The sequence below is a fragment of the Microcaecilia unicolor genome, chromosome 3, assembly GCF_901765095.1.
Source record: "Microcaecilia unicolor chromosome 3, aMicUni1.1, whole genome shotgun sequence".
Taxonomy (NCBI): domain Eukaryota; kingdom Metazoa; phylum Chordata; class Amphibia; order Gymnophiona; family Siphonopidae; genus Microcaecilia; species Microcaecilia unicolor.
In genome coordinates, this window is record NC_044033.1 from 125,787,484 (window position 1) to 125,806,527 (window position 19,044).

Genomic DNA, 19,044 nt, shown 5'->3' on the forward strand with positions numbered 1-19,044 from the left:
TGGTCTTCTTTAGAGATAATCCATGAGGAGCTTTGTCTAAGTATAAAAGCTTTGTGGTAATCCTTGAAGTTTGGAAAATTAACTCCACCATGTTGTTTAGTAGATTTAAGATACTTTAAGGCTATTCGAGGTGGTTTGTTAGACCATAAAAATTTTGATAGGGTTTGTTCTATATTTTTGTATGTATTATCATTAAGCATAATTGGTAACATGCTCAATATATAATTTACCTTTGGAGTAATCATCATTTTTATGGTATCTAATCTACCCCACCAAGATAATTTGAGTGGTGACCATTTTTTAGACATATCATTAACACAATTCAGTAGATGTGTTGCATTGAGGTTAATTGTATCATTAACATTAGGTCCAAACAATACACCTAAGTACTTCAAGCTGGTAGAGGACCATTTGAATGGTGATTGTGTATATTGATATGATCTTGCTGACATATTCATAGGTAGCATTTCTGTTTTTGTAGGATTTAGTTTGTATCCAGAGATCAGTGAGTAGTTATTTATTACTTCTAATATGTAAGGTATGGATGAGGGAGTGGTGTATAATAGTACGTCATCAGCATATGCCGAAAGTTTAGCTGATAAGTTATCCATTTCTATACCTTTAATATGGTCAGATTGTAGTATTGTTAAGAGTAGGGGTTCTAAGGCTATATTAAATAGTAATGGGGATAGAGGACAACCTTGTCTTGTTCCTCTAGACGGTCTGAAAGGGGATGAGAAATGTCCATTAATGAATAATTTATTGGTTGGACATTTAAACACAGGGTGGAATCCCTGACAGACACTGCAACAGTGTCTGAATCTGCAGGCAGGCCTATTACATTGTCCCTCATTAAATTGGAAACAAGCATTACCGGGGTTACTCCCCTTTCCCCCCAATCCGCTTGTCCCCACACTTCCTCCTCCTGCCATTCCGAAACTCCCTGTTCGACCAACGCCCATTCCCCCGGTATTTCCAACTGAGCCACTACCATACCCGGGAAATCCAGCAGAGGCTCCCGAACGAAAGGGAGGATTAACCGAAGGAGTAAAATTAGCAATCCACAAATCCACATCTCTCACACCCCAATTCTCAGATTTGTCCTTCGCCAAACTCCGCCTAAACTGCTCATCATAATTTACCCAAGCCCAACCTCCATACATTTTATAAGCTCTCAAAATTAAATCACAGTAATTCCATAAACCCGGATAAAGAGCAGGTTTCTGACCTCCCAACACACTCGCAAAAACATGAAAACTTAACAACCAATTCATGATTGTCTTTGGTACCCTCCCTCTTTTCTTCTTTCCTTCTTCCTTACCCCCATCCTTCCCCCCATTAACATCCCTATCACGCACTAACAAGGCAAGTAAATCTATATATTTTCCTTTTAAAATTCTCTGCTTCCATTTTAACGTTATATAACAATCCAGAGGGGCAATATTACATAATGTATGACCCATCCTCGAACCCATAAATATACCTGCCCTTTGATTCTCCCGCATCCCACTTACAACATTCCCCCTTTCCACCTCTACTTCATCCGAAGAAGATGAAGAAGACCCTGATGAATCCCAGGAGTCTGAAGATTCCCATACCTGCATAGGATCACCTGTTCCACCCCTCCTCTGCCTTTTTTCACTATCCAACCGCCTTACCACATGACACAAATTCCGCAAAAATTTTTTATTCCGCAGCTTCTTTCTCAAACCTTTTCCCGACACCCCTTTTTCCCAACTACCCCGATCTCTAACCCCCCCCCGTACTTCCCCTCCCCGCCGCCCCCTTCTATATCCAGTTACACACAATTCCTCCAACTCACCCATTGCTCTCCCAGAAGGCCCCTCCAACGGATCCTCCGCCGCAGCATCCTGCAAAGGAACATCACCACGGGTCCGCATACCACCTGCCATCGCACTGGTTGCCGTCCCACATTGCATCCTGCTACCCCTCTCCTGCTCGATATTCAATCCCACCTGACACCCCATTTCCACACCTTGTCCACTATTCACCCCTTCTGCAACATCAGCATCTCTCCCTATATTCCCCATACCCCCTTTAGCACTCCCCCCTCCAGACACATTCATCCCATGTTTCTTTTTTCCACTCACTTTACCCCCACTTTTCACAATCTTCTTTGGCCCCATTAAACAGTATTTTTATTTATTTATTATTTATTATTATTATATATATATATATAATTATTTATTTATTTAATATAATCAATTACCCACAATCACTCACTCTCCCCGCTCCCAAGCAAACACCCCTTCAATTTTGAGTCCCTTAATCTCTCCTTTTAAAAAGGTTACACTGCTGATTTAGGTCCCCTAATTTGCCCATCCAGTTCCTGACCAGGGTTGCACCTGCTTAGCTTCCTGCTTTTGCCATGTGACATACACCTAATAAAAATGGTGCTCATTATTTGCAGCTGTGATCACACTTTCTCCAGTAGTCGATCAAGGTGTGTTACATTCAAGTATTCTGGGTTTGTGTCAAACTTTGTCCCTGAAGTGACTTGCCTTAGGTGGGATTTGAACCAGCAACCTTATGATTATAAGGCTGGTGCTCTAACCACTAGGCCACAGCAGCCACAATAAAAAATTCTACCCCTAACACCTCGCAAACCGGAAGTGCCTTCCCAACACACTTTAACTCACCCACCCCCTCCCAACGTAACACACACTTCAAAAAAACCCCGTTTGTCCGCCCAGCAATCAAAAAACCAACCCAAATTCCCCTCCGTACTCCTCACCTCCGTGAAACCGGAAGTGCCGTCGCGATGTTTTCTACGACGCCACTGCCAAACACCAGCCTCCCCCACCTCAGGTAATCTTTAAAGGGGAATCGAACCAGCAACCTTCTGATTACAAGCTCAGTGCTCCACTGATTAGACATAAGAATTCGTTTCGTTTTTTCTACTTTAAACCCCCCCCAACTTCTCTTTCACTCCCTCCTATTCACCCTAACCCTCTCCTACCTAACTAAAAACTAATTCTGAGCGCCCAAATCTTCCCTATCCTAGCACTTCCCTTCCAGCCAATCCTATCCCTTAATTCCTACCCAATCCCCTTTCTCCCTTTCCTGTTGCTAACCTAAACACTAACTACTTCCAAACTAACTCCCTCCTGCAACTCCCCCCCCCTTTCCTTTCTTCTTCTGGCTGCCTGGCTTCAGTCAATGTTAACACCCTCACAGCTTAACTGTGAGGGCTTCCTAACTCACCTATGAAAAGACACTGCTACGGTATATATATTACACTAGGCTCTGGAGCACCAATATACTTACTGTTTGGAAAAGGGAACAAGCTACACAGACACTACATGCTAGCAGAATCCTTCACCTCAGTCACACATGCAGAACATGGACAGACCCTCATCTATATAACATAAGAGTAGCCATACTGGGTCAGACCAACAGTCCATCTAGCCCAGTATTCTGTTTCCAACAGTGGTCAACCCAGGTCACAAGCACCTGGCAGAAACACAAATTGTGACAACATTCTTTGCTACCAATCTAATACACAATACAGAGCCACCAAAACAAAACAACAACAAAATTTTGAAATAGAGACCCCCCCCCCCCCCCCCCCCGCAATCTGCCCAAGGAAGCCAGACTCTATAAACAGTGCAATACTGGTAAAAAAAAAAAAAAAAAGAGACAGAAATGCAAATAAAAATTGTTAAAAATGTACATTTTTGCAAAATAAAAATAGAAAAAAAAATGTACATTTTACAAAGCAGGTACATCTCAGTCCCTACAAAGTATTAAATAAAAATATTTTTTCTACCTTTGTTGTCTGGGAATGTGATTGGTCCCCGTCTTTTTTTCCATGTTCCATGAATCAGCCTTACAAATTATTTTCCAGGTTGGCCTTTCCATTTATTCTCCTCTTGTCTTCTTCCTTTCCTTCTCTACATCTTTTTGGCACTGAACTTACGTTTTATGTCCCCACTATCAAATAGCTGCCAAGTGATCCACTACCAGGCATCCTATTAAAGAATTTCTCTTTATCTGTCTAATAGTGCATAGATGAGGCTCCCAGAAATAATCCTGTAACTCTTGTTAACACAGACTAGGATCAACCACTGGTTTTTATAGGTCCTCTAAAATTTATTTTGACTGAGGGATGGTGAATTCTTACTAACTCTTATGGTGAATATCAAATTCAAAATTCTTTTTGGTTTTTATTTTGGGCAGATATTCATATTCAGTCATGCACATTTACTCTTCAGGGTAGTTTATTTGTTATCCAAATATTTAAGCACCTAATTCTAATTAGCCAATTGCTTCTTCTAAGAAAACAAGGGAATAGCTTACTATTTCACACTGATCGTAAAGTAGTCTTACTTATTCTACTTTAAATAGCTCCATATTTGACATGTTTAGCTCTTTGCTTCAAATTCAATTCATACAACAGAAACAGCTTGATTCTTCATCTAAGTAGTAGTAGTAGTAGTAGTAAGACTAATTGTAATCAGCTCAGCTACCATGATTGGAAACAGGTGAGCTCTATTTAAATTATTATTGGCCTTACCATGGCAATTTTTGGAAACAGAGCTATTTTGGGTCCAGCACTGCTTTCTGATTCCCCTCTTTCCCCCTCCCCGAGTCCAGCATCGCTGTTTCCCCTCTCTCCTTCCACCCCCCCCCCAGTCCAGCACCGCTTTCTGTGTCCCCCCCCCCCCCCCCCGGGACTGTCAAACCTGCTTCGTTCAACAGCCCCTGTAGCGACAGCACTCCCAGAGCCGGTGTCAGATTCCTTCCCTCTACCGCATCTTGCTCCTCTGGCTCAGACACTTCCTGTTTGCGCAAGGGCGGGACTCGTGACGCAAGCAGAGGGAAGGATCTGACGCCGGACTCGGGCTCAATCAGGCGGTTTGTTGTTGCTGCTGCAGCAGCGACTGACAGTGGTGTTGGGCTTGGAGACTCTGGAGAGGGAAGCATGTTGTGGAGGTGGGAAGGGAAGGGACAGGAGAACGTGCAAATTTTTTAAAAAATGTGCCGGCCCCGCCAGTTCTAAATTGCATAGGCACCATTTTTAAAAAAAAAAATCCGTTTCAGCCTCGCCCCACCTAGCTACGCCACTGAAGACAGCCTCATACATATTCTCTCTAGAAATATAGAAGAGGCTGATATCACCAAAACACGGTAGATGGATATCCCGATAGAAAGGGTGCAATAGAGACCATAATAGACTAGCAGGCTTATTTTCGAAAGAGAAGGACGCCCATCTTTCGACACAAATCGGAAGATGGGCGTCCTTCTCACAGGGTCGCCCTAATCGGCATAATTGAAAGCGGATTTTGGGCATCCCCAACTGCTTTCCGTTGCGGGGACGACCAAAGTTCACGGGGGCATGTCGGAGGCGGGACATGGGTGTGCCTAACACATGGGCGTCCTCAACCCATAATGGTAAAAAAAAGGGCGTACCTGACAAACACTTGGACGACTTTACCTGGCCCTTTTTTTCTTACGACCAAGGCACAAAAAGGTGTCCGAAATGACCACATGACCACTGGAGAGAATCAGTGATCACCTCCCCTTACTCCCCCAGTGGTCACTAACCCCCTCCCACCCTAAAAAAATGTTTTAAAAATATTTTTCCAGCCTCTATGCCAGCCTCAAATATCATACCCAGCTCCATGACAGTAGTATGCAGCTCCCTGGAGCAGTTTTAGTGGATACTGCAGTGCACTTCAGGCAGGCGGACCCAGGCCCATCCCTCCTACCTGATAAACTTGTGGTGGTACATGTGAGCCCTCCAAAACCCACCACAAACCCACTGTACCCACCTTCATCCCTAAGGGATATGGTAGTGGTGTACAGTTGTGGGGAGTGGGTTTTGGGGGGCTCAGCACACAAGGTGTAAGGGAGCTATGCACCTGGGAGCTTTTTCTGAAGTCCACTGCAGTGCTCCCTAGGGTGCCCAGTTGGTGTCCTGGCATGTCAGGGGGACCAGTGCACTACGAATGATGGATCCTCCCATGACCAAAGGGCTTGGATTTGGTCATTTCTGAGATGGGCGTCCTCGGTTTCCATTATCGCCGAAATTCGGGGACGACCATTTCTAAGGTCGACCTAAATGTGGAGATTTGGGCATCCCCGACCGTATTATCGAAACAAAAGATGGACGCCCATCTTATTTTGATAATACGGGTTTCCCTGCCCCTTCGCCGGGACGTTTTGTGAGGACGTGCTCAGCAAAACTTGGGCGTCCCTTTTGATTATGCCCCTCCAGGTGTCTTTAAATAAAAAGCAGACAAAATATTGCAAATTAACACTGTCAACTGCTGAGCAAGATGTAAATAGGAACAACAAATATAGTTTGAAATGTCTATATGCGAATACCAGAAGCCTAAGAAATAAGATGGGAGAGTTAGAATATATTGCACATACTGCAGCAGGACACGTTTATCCACTCCCACGCTAGCTAAGATAAAATATTTAACCATCTCTCTGACCTCATGTGCAACTTTCTTTAAATTAGTTACCTTACTTTCTAACTCTTCTTGCTCTCTTACCTATCTCTATATGTTCCATCTTTCTTTATCCTTCACTTTCAATTAAAATGTTCTATTACGTATTTTGTTGACATTGTAAGTAGTATACTATGCCATACTTTGTATTGTTATTTGAATATTTTTACTGCTGTAATTGCCTATTGCTCATGTTTGATCTATTCTTACTGTACACTGCCTTGACTAGAATTCCTTCAAAGAGGCGATAAACATTGCATTAATTGAGATATAATAGGCATCTCTGAGACATGGTGGAAGGAGGATGATCTGTGGGCCACTGTCATACCAGGGTACAAATTATATCGTAGTGATAGGGTGGCTCGAATTGGTGGAAGGGTAGCATTGTATGTTAAGGAGGGCCTTGAATCAAACAGTCTGAAAATTCTGTAGGAAACAAAACACATCTTGGCAGTGGCGTAGCAGGGGGGGGGGGGCTGCCACCTGGGGCGGGGCGGTTCACCGTTGCACCCCCCCGGGTGCAGCACGATGACACCCCCCTCCCCCGACCAGCTCCCGCACCTTACCTTTAAAAAGAATATCGGGAGGCGAGGCGCAGCGCCTCGCGCCTGCCCTGCATATAAAAGAAATGTGGACCTTTGGGTCTTCCCTCGCTCTATCTGTCCCGCCCTCCGCTGACGCAACTTCCTATTTTCGCAAGGGTGGGACAGACAGAGAGAAGGCCCGACGGTCCACATTTCTTTTACGTGCAGGGCAGGCGTGAGGCGCTGCGCCTCGCCTCCCGATATTCTTTTTAAAGGTAGGGTGCGGGAGCTGGTCGGGGGGGGGGGGGGGTGTCGATTCGCCAAGGGGGGGAGCTGGCAGGGAGCACCCCCCCCCCCCGAGCTGACACCCGGGGCGGACCGCCCCTCCCGCCCCCCCTTGCTATGCCACTGCATCTTGGTTGGTTTTATGATTTATTTTTGCTGTAGATTAACCAAAGAAGATTCTTCATTACCCGAATGAGAAATCAGCTTGGATATTTTTATCCTTTGGCTATTTTTAATTCATTATTTTGCTGTAAAACAATTTTCATCCTGTAATTTTGCATATTGTTCCAGAATCTATTTTATTCTTAAAGTTAGCTGGCAGTGTCCCTTGGTTTCTGAAATAAGGTTATTTATTTTAGCAGAACATGTGCATCACCAAGGTGAACAGATAATAGGAAGTGCCTGTAGTGATGTAACCAGTTTTTATTTGAAACCTGACTGTTCTGGACTCTGACTGGCCTGGAGTTTGAAATTACCCAGGAGATGCTTGCTGTTGCTTCAGTTTCAGCCTGGGAAAAGAGAGAGAAAGGTCTCTTTGCTGATGCTCTGTCAACAGATATATGCCCTGATCTCCCCAGGTACTTTCTAGGAAGTATACAAATGTTTAGTTAGTTTTCTAATTGATCCATTTTTCAGCTACCTGTTACTGTTTGCACATTTTTTTTGTCCACTGTTCCAAGTTCTGAGAATAAACACATTTGTTTGTTCGTTCTGCTTGTCTGGACTGATAAAGAATCCCGGTGGTTTGTGTGTTGGGTCTGTGAGTGCTTCCTGGGAACTGTGGGACCACTGGAAGTGTGGCTTCAATAACCTAAAAATCACTGGGGATAATTTGAGAGCGGCAGACTCGCCAGAGGACGTTGTGACCCAGTCTACTACTACTACTAATCATTTCTATAGCGCTACTAGTCGTGCGCAGTGCTGTACACTTGAACATGAAGAGACAGTCCCTGCTTGACAGAGCTTACAATCTAATTAGGACAAACAGGACAAATAAGAGATAAGGAAATACTAAAGTGAGGATGATAAAGTGAATAGGTGGGAGAAGGATGCTAGTATAGGGCACAAGCGGCAGGTGCAGGCACACCTGAGTTGTGCTGGGGATAGACCCTCTAAGTGGCCGTGGGGTAACCCCAGGCTGGTGGCTAGGTGTTTCGTGACACTGCCACTTTGTGCTGGTTTATTTGGACAGTTTTCTGTTTTGAAAATGAGCCCCATTATGTACTACATGGTCTTCTTTTAATATCACTACTCGAGAAGCTGTGATCCAGATCTGATACACTCAGAATTACAATAGCACCTCATGATCATTTGCCATCTTATTTTGTAAAACATTTTGCTTATTTGCATGCTACATTTCTTCATCATATAATCTCCAACAGTCTAAAAACAGGGATTGTCCCTGCTCTATGAAAGATAGCTTATATTTGTCCTCTACTGAAGTAAATTCAATAGAGGACAACAGAATTAGTGCTGGAACAGTGCGGGGCAATAGCGCTCCTATGATCAAAGCTAACAGCAGTTGATTTCCAAGTCAACAACCTGTGTCTAGTAACTAATCTTTCTTTTTTCCACTAAAGTCAATTGAGCACTTATGGGCGGATCATCAAAAGCAAACGTGGGCACTAGAGGCTAATAGCGCCGTATTAGCGTCCACATTTGCTCCCGCCCAATGATCAGAGCCCAGGCACAATCCTCCTGTAGAAGTACCCCAATGATCGAAGCTAATAGCGTGTATAAATTTGCCTGCTATTAGCTTTGATCATAGGAACACTATTGTCCCGCGCTGTTCCAGCACTAATTTTACAATGCTAGTCAGAACAGTGCAGGGTTTTTGTTCATCGGCCCATCAGTGCTGGATCAATTAGATGACTTCTCATCTAAAACCAATATCTTACACCAAAAACAAACAGGTTTTAGAAAACAACATAGCACTGAGAAAGCCCTCATTGGCATAACTCACTATATTCACTATAATTTTAACCAAGATAACACTGTTATTTTTATTTCATTAGATCTTTCTGTGGCCTTTGATGTGGTGGATCACACACTCCTCCTTAATAGACTTCATAGTATAGGTATTCAAGGAAGAATATTACACTGGCTCAGCTCCTATTTAACAAACCAAAGCAATATTTGTTTGGGGGTTTTTTTGGCCTCTCTCCCATTGCTTCAGCAAACGCAGCCTAAAGCCTCTCTCCATTGCCAGATACACTCTCCATTGCCCATCCATCTGGAGAGCAGTAGCCTCTTATCCACTCCTTCTCTTCTATAGTAATAAATACCTTGATGTACATTATAAATGTGTATAAATAAATAAATCCAATCTTTCTAAGTCTGGCTCCTAGGTCATAACAATATTTGTCAATTCCTGGTCTATATACTAACCAGACATGCATTTTTAGTGTTACTGGACCTATATTATGGATCACTCTTCCTTTTAGTTTTTTTTATTTTGTTACATTTGTACCCCACGCTTTCCCACTCATGGCAGGCTCAATGCGGTGGGCAATGGAGGGTTAAGTGACTTGCCCAGGGTCACAAGGAGCTGCCTGTGCCAGGAATCAAACTCCGTTCCTCAGGACCAAAGTCCACCACCCTAACCACTAGGCCACTCCTCCACTTCTTAAGATTGGAACATTTCTTGCAGAAATTTAAAACAGATGTAGACACTTTTTTATTTCAAGATGCATTCTTATCTTGATTCCCCAATATTCTGCTAGCTCTCTGCTTCATCGGCTTTTGGAAGCCTGGGAATGGGACCACAGACTCTTGTAAAACATTTTCCCTTTTACGCTTACTATACTATCTGCATTGTAATTTCCTTTTCTGTCCTACTTTCTACATATATATAATTTTTATAGAACTATGAACACCACTCAGAAAGTTTGCTAATGAGTGGTAGAGCAAGTATTATGAAAAACTTGAAACTTGTTATAAGGAGGTAATGTTATAACACAGAGCTTAGGTTAATAGGGCATGGAGGTGCCTATTTTATAATGGCACAGTGGCGCCTGCAGGCCTTTATAAAATACCAGTACAAATCCTAAAAATATTTGGCCTAGACATCATACCTACTTGAGAAAAGGTGTAACAATTTAGAAATACAATACACACATAAACCTCACTGAACACAAGCTAAAGAAAAAAAAGCCATCTTGCATCAAGCTGTGGTGTTGCACATCTAACCAGCTCTGCAGAAAGCCAGACTGAGATGGTCTTACACAAGAGCAGCAGGTGGGAAGTGGCATACATGTGTGGTGAAGTGACTCAAAACTTTCTAGTACATACTAAGTTGGAGAAGCTTTCCCCTGTGGACTCTGTTGTTGATGTCACCCATGCTGTGAAGTGTTACTATAATGCTTGTCCTCAAAGAACTATCAATTCCCTTTAAAATCACAGGTCAGGAACCATGGGATACTCTAGATTCTTCACTTATTTTGATTCCATATGTTCAGGTAATTTTTAATAACTCCTATCACTGTGACATCTATAAAATCTCCCTCCATACATCAAGAAGGCGAGTCTGATCCCAGTGGTCCATACCATGTCATCATCACAGCTATAGCACTGTAATTCCCTGTACACTGGTCTGACAAAAGAATTTGCACACGCTCCAATTAATTTAGAATGCTGCAGCATGATTGAGAGAGGTTTGCAAGTATTATGAATACATCGCCTCATTCTTTAAAAAACTGGAATAGTTACCAGTAACCTACAACGCCAGATTTAAAACCCTAGGTCTGGCCTTCAATGCCATCAGACGGAATTGGCCAGAGCACTTAAAGAATAGACTAACCCTCAATATGCCTTTGAGGTCTTCAGGAGCCGAGTGTCACATCACATGATTTCCTCATGAAAGGAAATAACGTGATGTGACACTCATCAGTGAGTTTTGTAGCCTCCACATTCAAATTCATTCCCACCAGTGGGACTGTCCCTATCAAGGCTACTTTTACTTCAGGAATCAGATGAATCTTCTCCCAAGTTAATGGCTCCAGTGACTTAACTAGCCCATCACTCACACTGTATCAAGACTAGCTTGCCACATACTGCCTGAGACCTGTTACAAGTATCATATATTCAACTGTGCATATGATTTATCCTCATTTAGCCACTCACTTATTTAACCCAACACCTTTGTCTTACCAGCCTTGTTTGTCTATATCTCATTTGCACAAGTCACTGTTCTGCCTATTAAGATGTTTCATCTGTATTGTTTTGTCATTGTATCATCTCTCTGTTACATGAATGCTCTCCTGTGCTAATTTAATGTGTACAACACTGACACAATATATTATTGTTAGTGATACAGTTTAATTTATTTTGCCTACTACCAAGCTTCCTTCACTGCTCTAATTATGCATTATGTTGACATTTGGTCATTTTGCTATAGTTATACTGTTACTACAATTATAAGTTTCCTGTATCAAGCTATATACAGTATATTGTATACTGCCTTGGGTGAATCTCTTTGTTAAAAAAGTGATTAATAAATGTTAGTAAATAGAGTACCTGTATGTGGGACTTCTTTTCCAATGTGCATCACTTTCAGGCTTATTTTCAAAAGAGAAGGGCGCCCATCTTTCAACACAAATCGGGAGATGGGCGTCCTTCTCCCAGGGGCACCCAAATCAGCATAATTGAAAGTCGATTTTGGGTGTCCTCAACTGCTTTCCATCGCAGGGACGACCAAAGTTCAAGGGGGCGTGTTGGAAGCGTAGCGAAGGCGGGACTGGGGCGTGCCTAATACATGGGCATCCTCGACCGATTAATGGAAAAAAGAAGGGCGTCCCTGACGAGCACTTGGGCGACTTTACCTGGTTGATTTTTTGTTACGACCAAACCTCAAAAAGGTGCCCAAAATGACCAGATGACCACCGGAGGGAATCTGGGATGACCTCCCCTTACTCCCCCAGTGGTCACCAACCCCCTCCCACCCTAAAAAAACTTTTAAAATATTTTTTGCCAGCCTCAAATGTCATACCCAGCTCCATGACAGCAGTATGCAGGTCCCTGGAGCAGTTTTAGTGTGTGCAGTGCACTTCAGGCAGGCGGACCCAGGCCCATCCCTCCCCTACCTGTTACACTTGTGGTGGTAAATGTGAGCCCTTCAAAACCCACCAGAAACCCACTGTACCCACATGTAGGTGCCCCCCTTCACCCCTTAGGGCTATGGTAGTGGTGTACAGTTGTGGGGAGTGGGTTTGGGGGGGTTGGGGGGCTCAGCACACCAGGTAAGGGAGCTATGCACTTGGGAACAATTTCTGAAGTCCACTGCAGTGCCCAGTTGGTGTCCTGGCATGTCAGGGGGACCAGTGCACTACGAATGCTGGCTCCTCCCACGACCAAAGCGCTTGGATTTGGAAATTTCTGAAATGGGTGTCCTCGGTTTCCATTATCGCTGAAAATTGGGGACGACCATCTCTAAGGTCGACCTAAATTTTGCAATTTGGGCGCCCTCGACTGTATTATTGAAACAAAAGATGGACACCCATCTTGTTTCGATAATATGGGCTTCCCCGCCCCTTCGCAGGGACGTCCTGCAAGGACGTCCTCAGGAAAACTTGGGCGCCCTTTTTGATTATGCCCCTCTTTGTATTTTTCCACATTATAATTTTATTAGGCATTAAAATGACTAGCCTCCTAATCTCATAAGATTCTTATGCAATTTCTAACAATCTTCTGTTTTAATGACTTCGAATAATGTTGTGTCAACTAAATTTTATCACCTCACTTACTGCTTTCTTTTCCAGATCATCTATGAATATGTTAAAACAGAACAGGTCCCATTTTCTATTGGTCAGGTTAATAGAACTCATCCTAAACAAACACAATATGAATTAATTAAAGCTTAGACCAATTACCTCTAAATGGCTCCGCCGTTCTGCAATTACTCTTTCATCCTTGTTTCCAAAAAGCTTCTTTGGTGGAAATTCCAAAGTAGCAAGCTGTAACAAATGGAAAGAGACAGTCAGCTTTATTTTTGAAAGTGTTGGGCGCCCATATTTCGACCCAAATCGGGAGATAGGCGCCCATCTTGCAAAGGCGCCCAAATCGGTATAATCGAAAGCCGATTTTGGGCATCTTCAACTACAATCTGTTGCGGAAACGGGCAAAGTTGACAGGGGCATGTCGGAGGCGCGGTGAAGGCGGGACTTGGGCGTGGTTATTAGCCGAGGAGAGATGGGTGCCTTTGGCCGATAATCGAAAAAAGAAAGGCGTTTTTAGCGCGAATTTGGGTCATTTTTTTGGACCCTTCTTTTTCACAAACAAGTCCCAAAAAAGTGCCCTAAATGACCAGATGACCACCGGAGGGAATCGGGGATGACCACCCCTGACTGCCCCAGTGGTCACTAACCCCCTCCCACCAAAAAAAAAGAACTTTAAAAACTTGTTTTCCCAGCCTGTATGCCAGCCTCAAATGTCATACCCAGCTCCATCACAGCAGTATGCAGGTCCCTGGAGCAGTTGTTAGTGGGTGCAGTGGACTTCAGGCAGGTGGACCCAGGCCCACCCCCCCCTACCTGTTACACTTGTGGGTAAATGGGAGCCCTCCAAACCGACCCCAAAACCCACTGTACCCACATGTAGGTGCCCCCCTTCACCCATAAGGGCTATGGTAATGGTGTAGAGTTGTGGGCAGTGGGTTTTGGGGGGATTTGAGGGGCTCAGCACCCAAGGGATGGGAGCTATGGACTTGGGAGATATTTAATTTTTTTAAAATTGTTACAAGTGCCCCCTAGGGTGCCAGGTTGGTGTCCTGGCATGTCAGGGGAACCAGGTCACTATGAATCCTGGCCCCTCCCATGACCCAATGCCTTGGATTTGTTCGTTTTTGAGCTGGGTGCCTTCGGTTTCCATTATCGCTGAAAAACGAAACCGCCCAGCTCAAATCCGCACAAATCTGATGCATTTGCCGGGCACAAACCGTATTATCGAAAAAAAAGATGGGCGCCCATTTTTTTTTTGAAAATACGGTCTGTCCCGCCCCTTCACGTACCCGTTCTCGGACATAGACACCCATGGAGATGGGCGTTCGCGTTCGATTATGCCCCTCAGTATAAACTCCAAAATTTTGATTTACCAGTTCCATTTATTTATAGTTATATGCCATATTATCCAAAAAGCAAATTTTGGTTCAATGAGCCTTACAATTAAACAATGAGTAACAGTTTACATATAATTAAAATGAGGGTTTAACATTAATGATTACATAGAGAAATATATTTTACACAGACAAGTTTTTAAAGCTTTTCGAAATAGAAGATGGGAGTTTATGCTTCTGATTTTTTTTGGAATGAGATTCCACCATTTAGATCCTAGATAACCAAATCCAGCTGTATAAACAGATTTGTATGTTACATTTTTATAACTCGGTAGATGTAATAACAAATATTCCCTTGATGTTGTTTTTGCATTTCTAGCTGACAGGATAATCAGGTTTGTCATACAGTCAGGTGCAATACCAAAAATTTTTGAAAATACATGTTTTGAACATAATTCGACCTCTGATTGGAAGCCAAAGTAATGCTGTTAAGTAAAGGGGTGGCCTTGTTAAATTTTGATGCCCCATAAATTAATCATGCTACTATGTTTTGTGCTGTCTGAAGCAACTTAAGTACAGACTCTTTGCTTCCCACATATATTATATTACAATAGTCCAATTGTGAAAATGTCAGTGTTTGAGCAAGTAATTTAAATGAGCTCTTGTTAAAGTAAGTTCTAACTCTTTAATCTCTACATTGTTTTGAACATCTTAGCAATTACTGCATGAGCTTGGTCTTCAAAGGAAAGATGTTGGTCAAGAACTACTCCTAGAATTTTTAATTTTTTTATCTATAGGATAGACAGCTTGGTCAATTATGAAATTGGGAAAAGAGGTGATTAAGTGTCAGCTTGATAGTACCAGGAATTTAGTTTTTTTTTCTCTATTTACATTTAGGTCATAGCCTACTGTTCCACAAGGTCTAGACCTAACCATAATTTTTTTTATTTTTATTTTTTATTTGTACCCTGCGCTTTCCCACTCATGGCAGGCTCAATGCGGCTTACATGGGGCAATGGAGGGTTAAGTGACTTGCCCAGAGTCACAAGGAGCTGCCTGTGCCTGAAGTGGGAATCGAACTCAGTTCCTCAGTTCCCCAGGACAAAAGTCCACCACCCTAACCACTAGGCCATTAGGGAAAGGGAAATGGGACTTGATATACTGCCTTTCTGAGATTTTTGCAACTACATTCAAAGCGGTTTACATATATTCAGGTACTTATTTTGTACCAGGGGCAATGGAGGGTTAAGTGACTTGCCCAGAGTCACAAGGAGCTGCAGTGGGAATCAAACTCAGTTCCCCAGGATCAAAGTCCACTGCATTAATCACTAGGTTACTCCTCCACTCCATTAGTGAAAGGGACATATATTGTAATGTCATGATGAAAGGATTAAAGCCCATATTGTTTAATTTCTTTCCCAGTAGTACTAGAAAGACACTCAATAATGTTGGGGCAATATGGGATCCCTGCAGCATCCTGCATTCATTATTACCTGGTAAGATCTATTTCTTAAGAATCCTCATGGAAAGGAAGCTCATGACTAACTAATCAGATGGACCAGAAAATAAAAGAAAACTGGTATCCTCCTAGGTTTTGACTTACTACAAAAGCCCTTAGGACTATACAAACCAGCCTCTGAGAGATTGCCTTCTGGAAGTTTCATCAGACACTACACATACAGGAATTTATATAATACCTGATATGACCAATTTGTAGGGAAGAACAGAGTTTAAAAGGAGAGACTAAGAGCAGCTCATTGCAGTAAGGAGTTTAGCCCAACTGATTATGATTTTGGATGTATCAGACTTGTCTCTACAACTTTTCTAGTCTCTTCTAGGAACACATCAATATTCAAAACGTTTGCCCGGCTAACTTCAGGAGGCTCAATATGGTTACAAACATATTTTAAATATCTTGCTTCAAGCTGTGGAACACATTAACTGCCTCATTATCCTAGGCATGACCCTCACTGATTGAGGAATGTCAGCCTTCTATAGATTAAAGTAGGGAAGGACTGGCCTTGTTGCTAATTGGTGGTGTTGTGTACTGCTATGTAGGTAACCTATATTTGATTCCCAGATCAAGTCTACTAGTCCGTGTTGGACGGGCCTGGAGATGTGGCATAGTGTTGTTCAGAGTCCATGGGGGAAGTAGGGATTCATAGGAATTTTACAACACAGACACTCAGAGGCCAAATTTAGGACTCTTGAATTCAAGGTTCAGAAAGGAACCCTGATGCACAGCCCCTTGCCTGGGACTGCCAAGAGGGCTACCTTACCTGGCAGATGTTTGGCAGAAAATGGCTCCTCAAACAAGAATAAGAGGGTGGGTTTGCATTAGGATGGGAAAAGAGACTTGAGATAGAAATACTAAGAGGTAGATGAGAAGTCAGCTTGAATTGCTTTTCTGGAATATTTTTAGATATAGAACAGGCAAAATATTTTTCAATTTCCTATCGAAACTAAATATTTTTGAAGTCTGGAGTCTACTAATTTTCTTTCCTGCATATTGTTGCTCAGTCCCGCACACTTTTGGTGTTACTGCAGCAACCTCATATTATTCTATTCTATAATCTCTTCACATTCATATTTCCATATTTGAATGTCTACTCATCATGTCTCCCTAACTGTAAATGCCAAGGTATCTGATTAAATATGAGAGACTTAATTTCTAAAGAATTCTATTATTATGCGCCGATGGATGCATTTTTTAAGAAATCAGGAGCAAGGTCCTATAAATAACATAAAAACATACTAGTCTTGGTTATTGATTAATATGATAATTGGCCTACTAGCCATGAATTTCAGATAAATAGGATCAAAGTAAAAAATACATATAAAGATAAAATGCACTTTAATATAATGTCATGCTTTCACAGGTGTATCATATGGTACAGTTGGAATAAAAATAATGAAAACATTCATGTTTATCATTTTAATGTTATGTGGGCATTTTAAATTTTAATTCTTAAACATCCACAGATATGAAGCCATTTAATTTATATGGTGAATTATAATAAACAGTACAGATTGTTACTAACTAAACATCTTATGAACGCAAGTAAAATGTCTTAAGTTCCCTACTTACAAGATGTGTTAACACTATCACTCATGTTTTTGTTCAAGGTGAAAACATATGGTAGCATATTTTGCCTTCCAGTTAAAAATGACTTGCTTATATTAGGCAAATTCATCTAACAGGCATCTATCTGCCAGAGTTCATGAAATATCCTTGTCACACATGTCTGACTAATGCTGTAAGTATTTCATCCATCCTGATTTTGAGAAATGCTAATAACAAAAACTCAAAGGGCAGCAGTAATTCTCACTGCTGAGTAGATGGATGTATTTCTGACTACTCAGAATTAATGGCGCATTCCAGAACCACATTCAAATAGCTGTCATGGGGAAATACGCCTGGAAACAAATAAGTAATACTCCAATTTTGATTTGCAGCAGCTCTTTAGATTGATTATTAAGAGTGAAATCAGGGAGCTTTCTGCAGTGAATGCTTAGCTAGAAAGGACACAAACCGAATATCCTGTAATACAAATATGGGATGACTGCATATATTTTATTGCAGGACTTCTGCACTAAAAATTAGTGAATTAAGCAGCATGTATGTAAACACATGATCATAACATAGGGTGTGGTGCACTTTTGCCTCTCAGAGTTTCTTTAGTTCTTTGCTCCCCCCCCCCCCCCAAAAAACTACTTTTTCTTCCCAATTCTTCATTCAGGGGTCCTTTTACTAAGGTGCGCTGCAGAATGGCCTGCAGTAGTGTAGACGCGTGTTTTGGGCGTGACCAGAATAATTTTTAGTACACCTGCAAAAAAAATACCTTTTTAAAATTTTAGCTGAAAATGGATGTGTGGCAAAATGAAAATTGCCGCACATCCATTTTGGGTCCGAGACCTTACTGCAAGCCATTGATCTAGCGGTAAAGTCTCACGTGGTAACCGGGCGGTAATGACCTATGCATGCCAAATGCCACTTGGCGTGCGTAGCTGACGCGCACCAGAAAATAAAAAATAGTTTTCGGGTGCACATAGTGGACACGCGCCAAAAATGAAATTACCGCAAGGGCCACGTGGTGTGGTAACTCCATTTTGGCATGAGTTGGCCGTACGTAGACCCTTACGTGGCTTAGTAAAAGGGCTCCTCAGTAAAAGAGCCAAATACTTCATTTCTGGAAAGAACCAGCCGCATCATTATTAATGCTACATATCTGACAGTGGCATAACCAGACATCCAATTTTGGGTGGGCACAAAATTTTCTCTCTCTCCCTACTCTCCACCCCAACTCAAAATATCCTACCTATACTCTTCCAGTCTCTTCTTGCTCCCTCTCTGCTCTCACATATACCTTTACTCCTCTCCTCCTTGCATACATTCTTCCACTCCACTCACCCTTCTCTACGTTTCCGTAATTCCCTTATCCATCACCTCTTTCCCTTTTCTCTATACCTCTTCCTCTTTGCTCTTCGCCCCTCCACACCACTCTTTCCCTTATTGCTGCTCACTTTCAATCCCTTCATATTTCAGTTCTTCTTCCCTTCTCGTTTCTCACCTTTACCCTTCCTCTCCCTTCACCCTCTTGTTTTTCCAACTCTCTTCCCTACATCTCTTTCTTCCCACCTTCCCCTCTCCCACCTTCCCCTCTCTAGCACACTTTTTCTTCTCTTTTTCTCCACCTCGTGGCATTCT

At 42.4% G+C, this 19,044-nt stretch overlaps 1 protein-coding gene across 1 annotated transcript in view; it reads right to left on the reverse strand.

Annotated features, from left to right (window-relative positions):
* The window catches only part of KIF16B (kinesin family member 16B), a 382,671-nt gene that overhangs the window by 34,671 nt on the left and 328,956 nt on the right, over window positions 1–19,044 (reverse strand). The window contains 1 exon segment of the mRNA XM_030196349.1: window positions 13,156–13,239. Within this exon segment, the coding sequence (XP_030052209.1) occupies window positions 13,156–13,239 (84 nt within the window).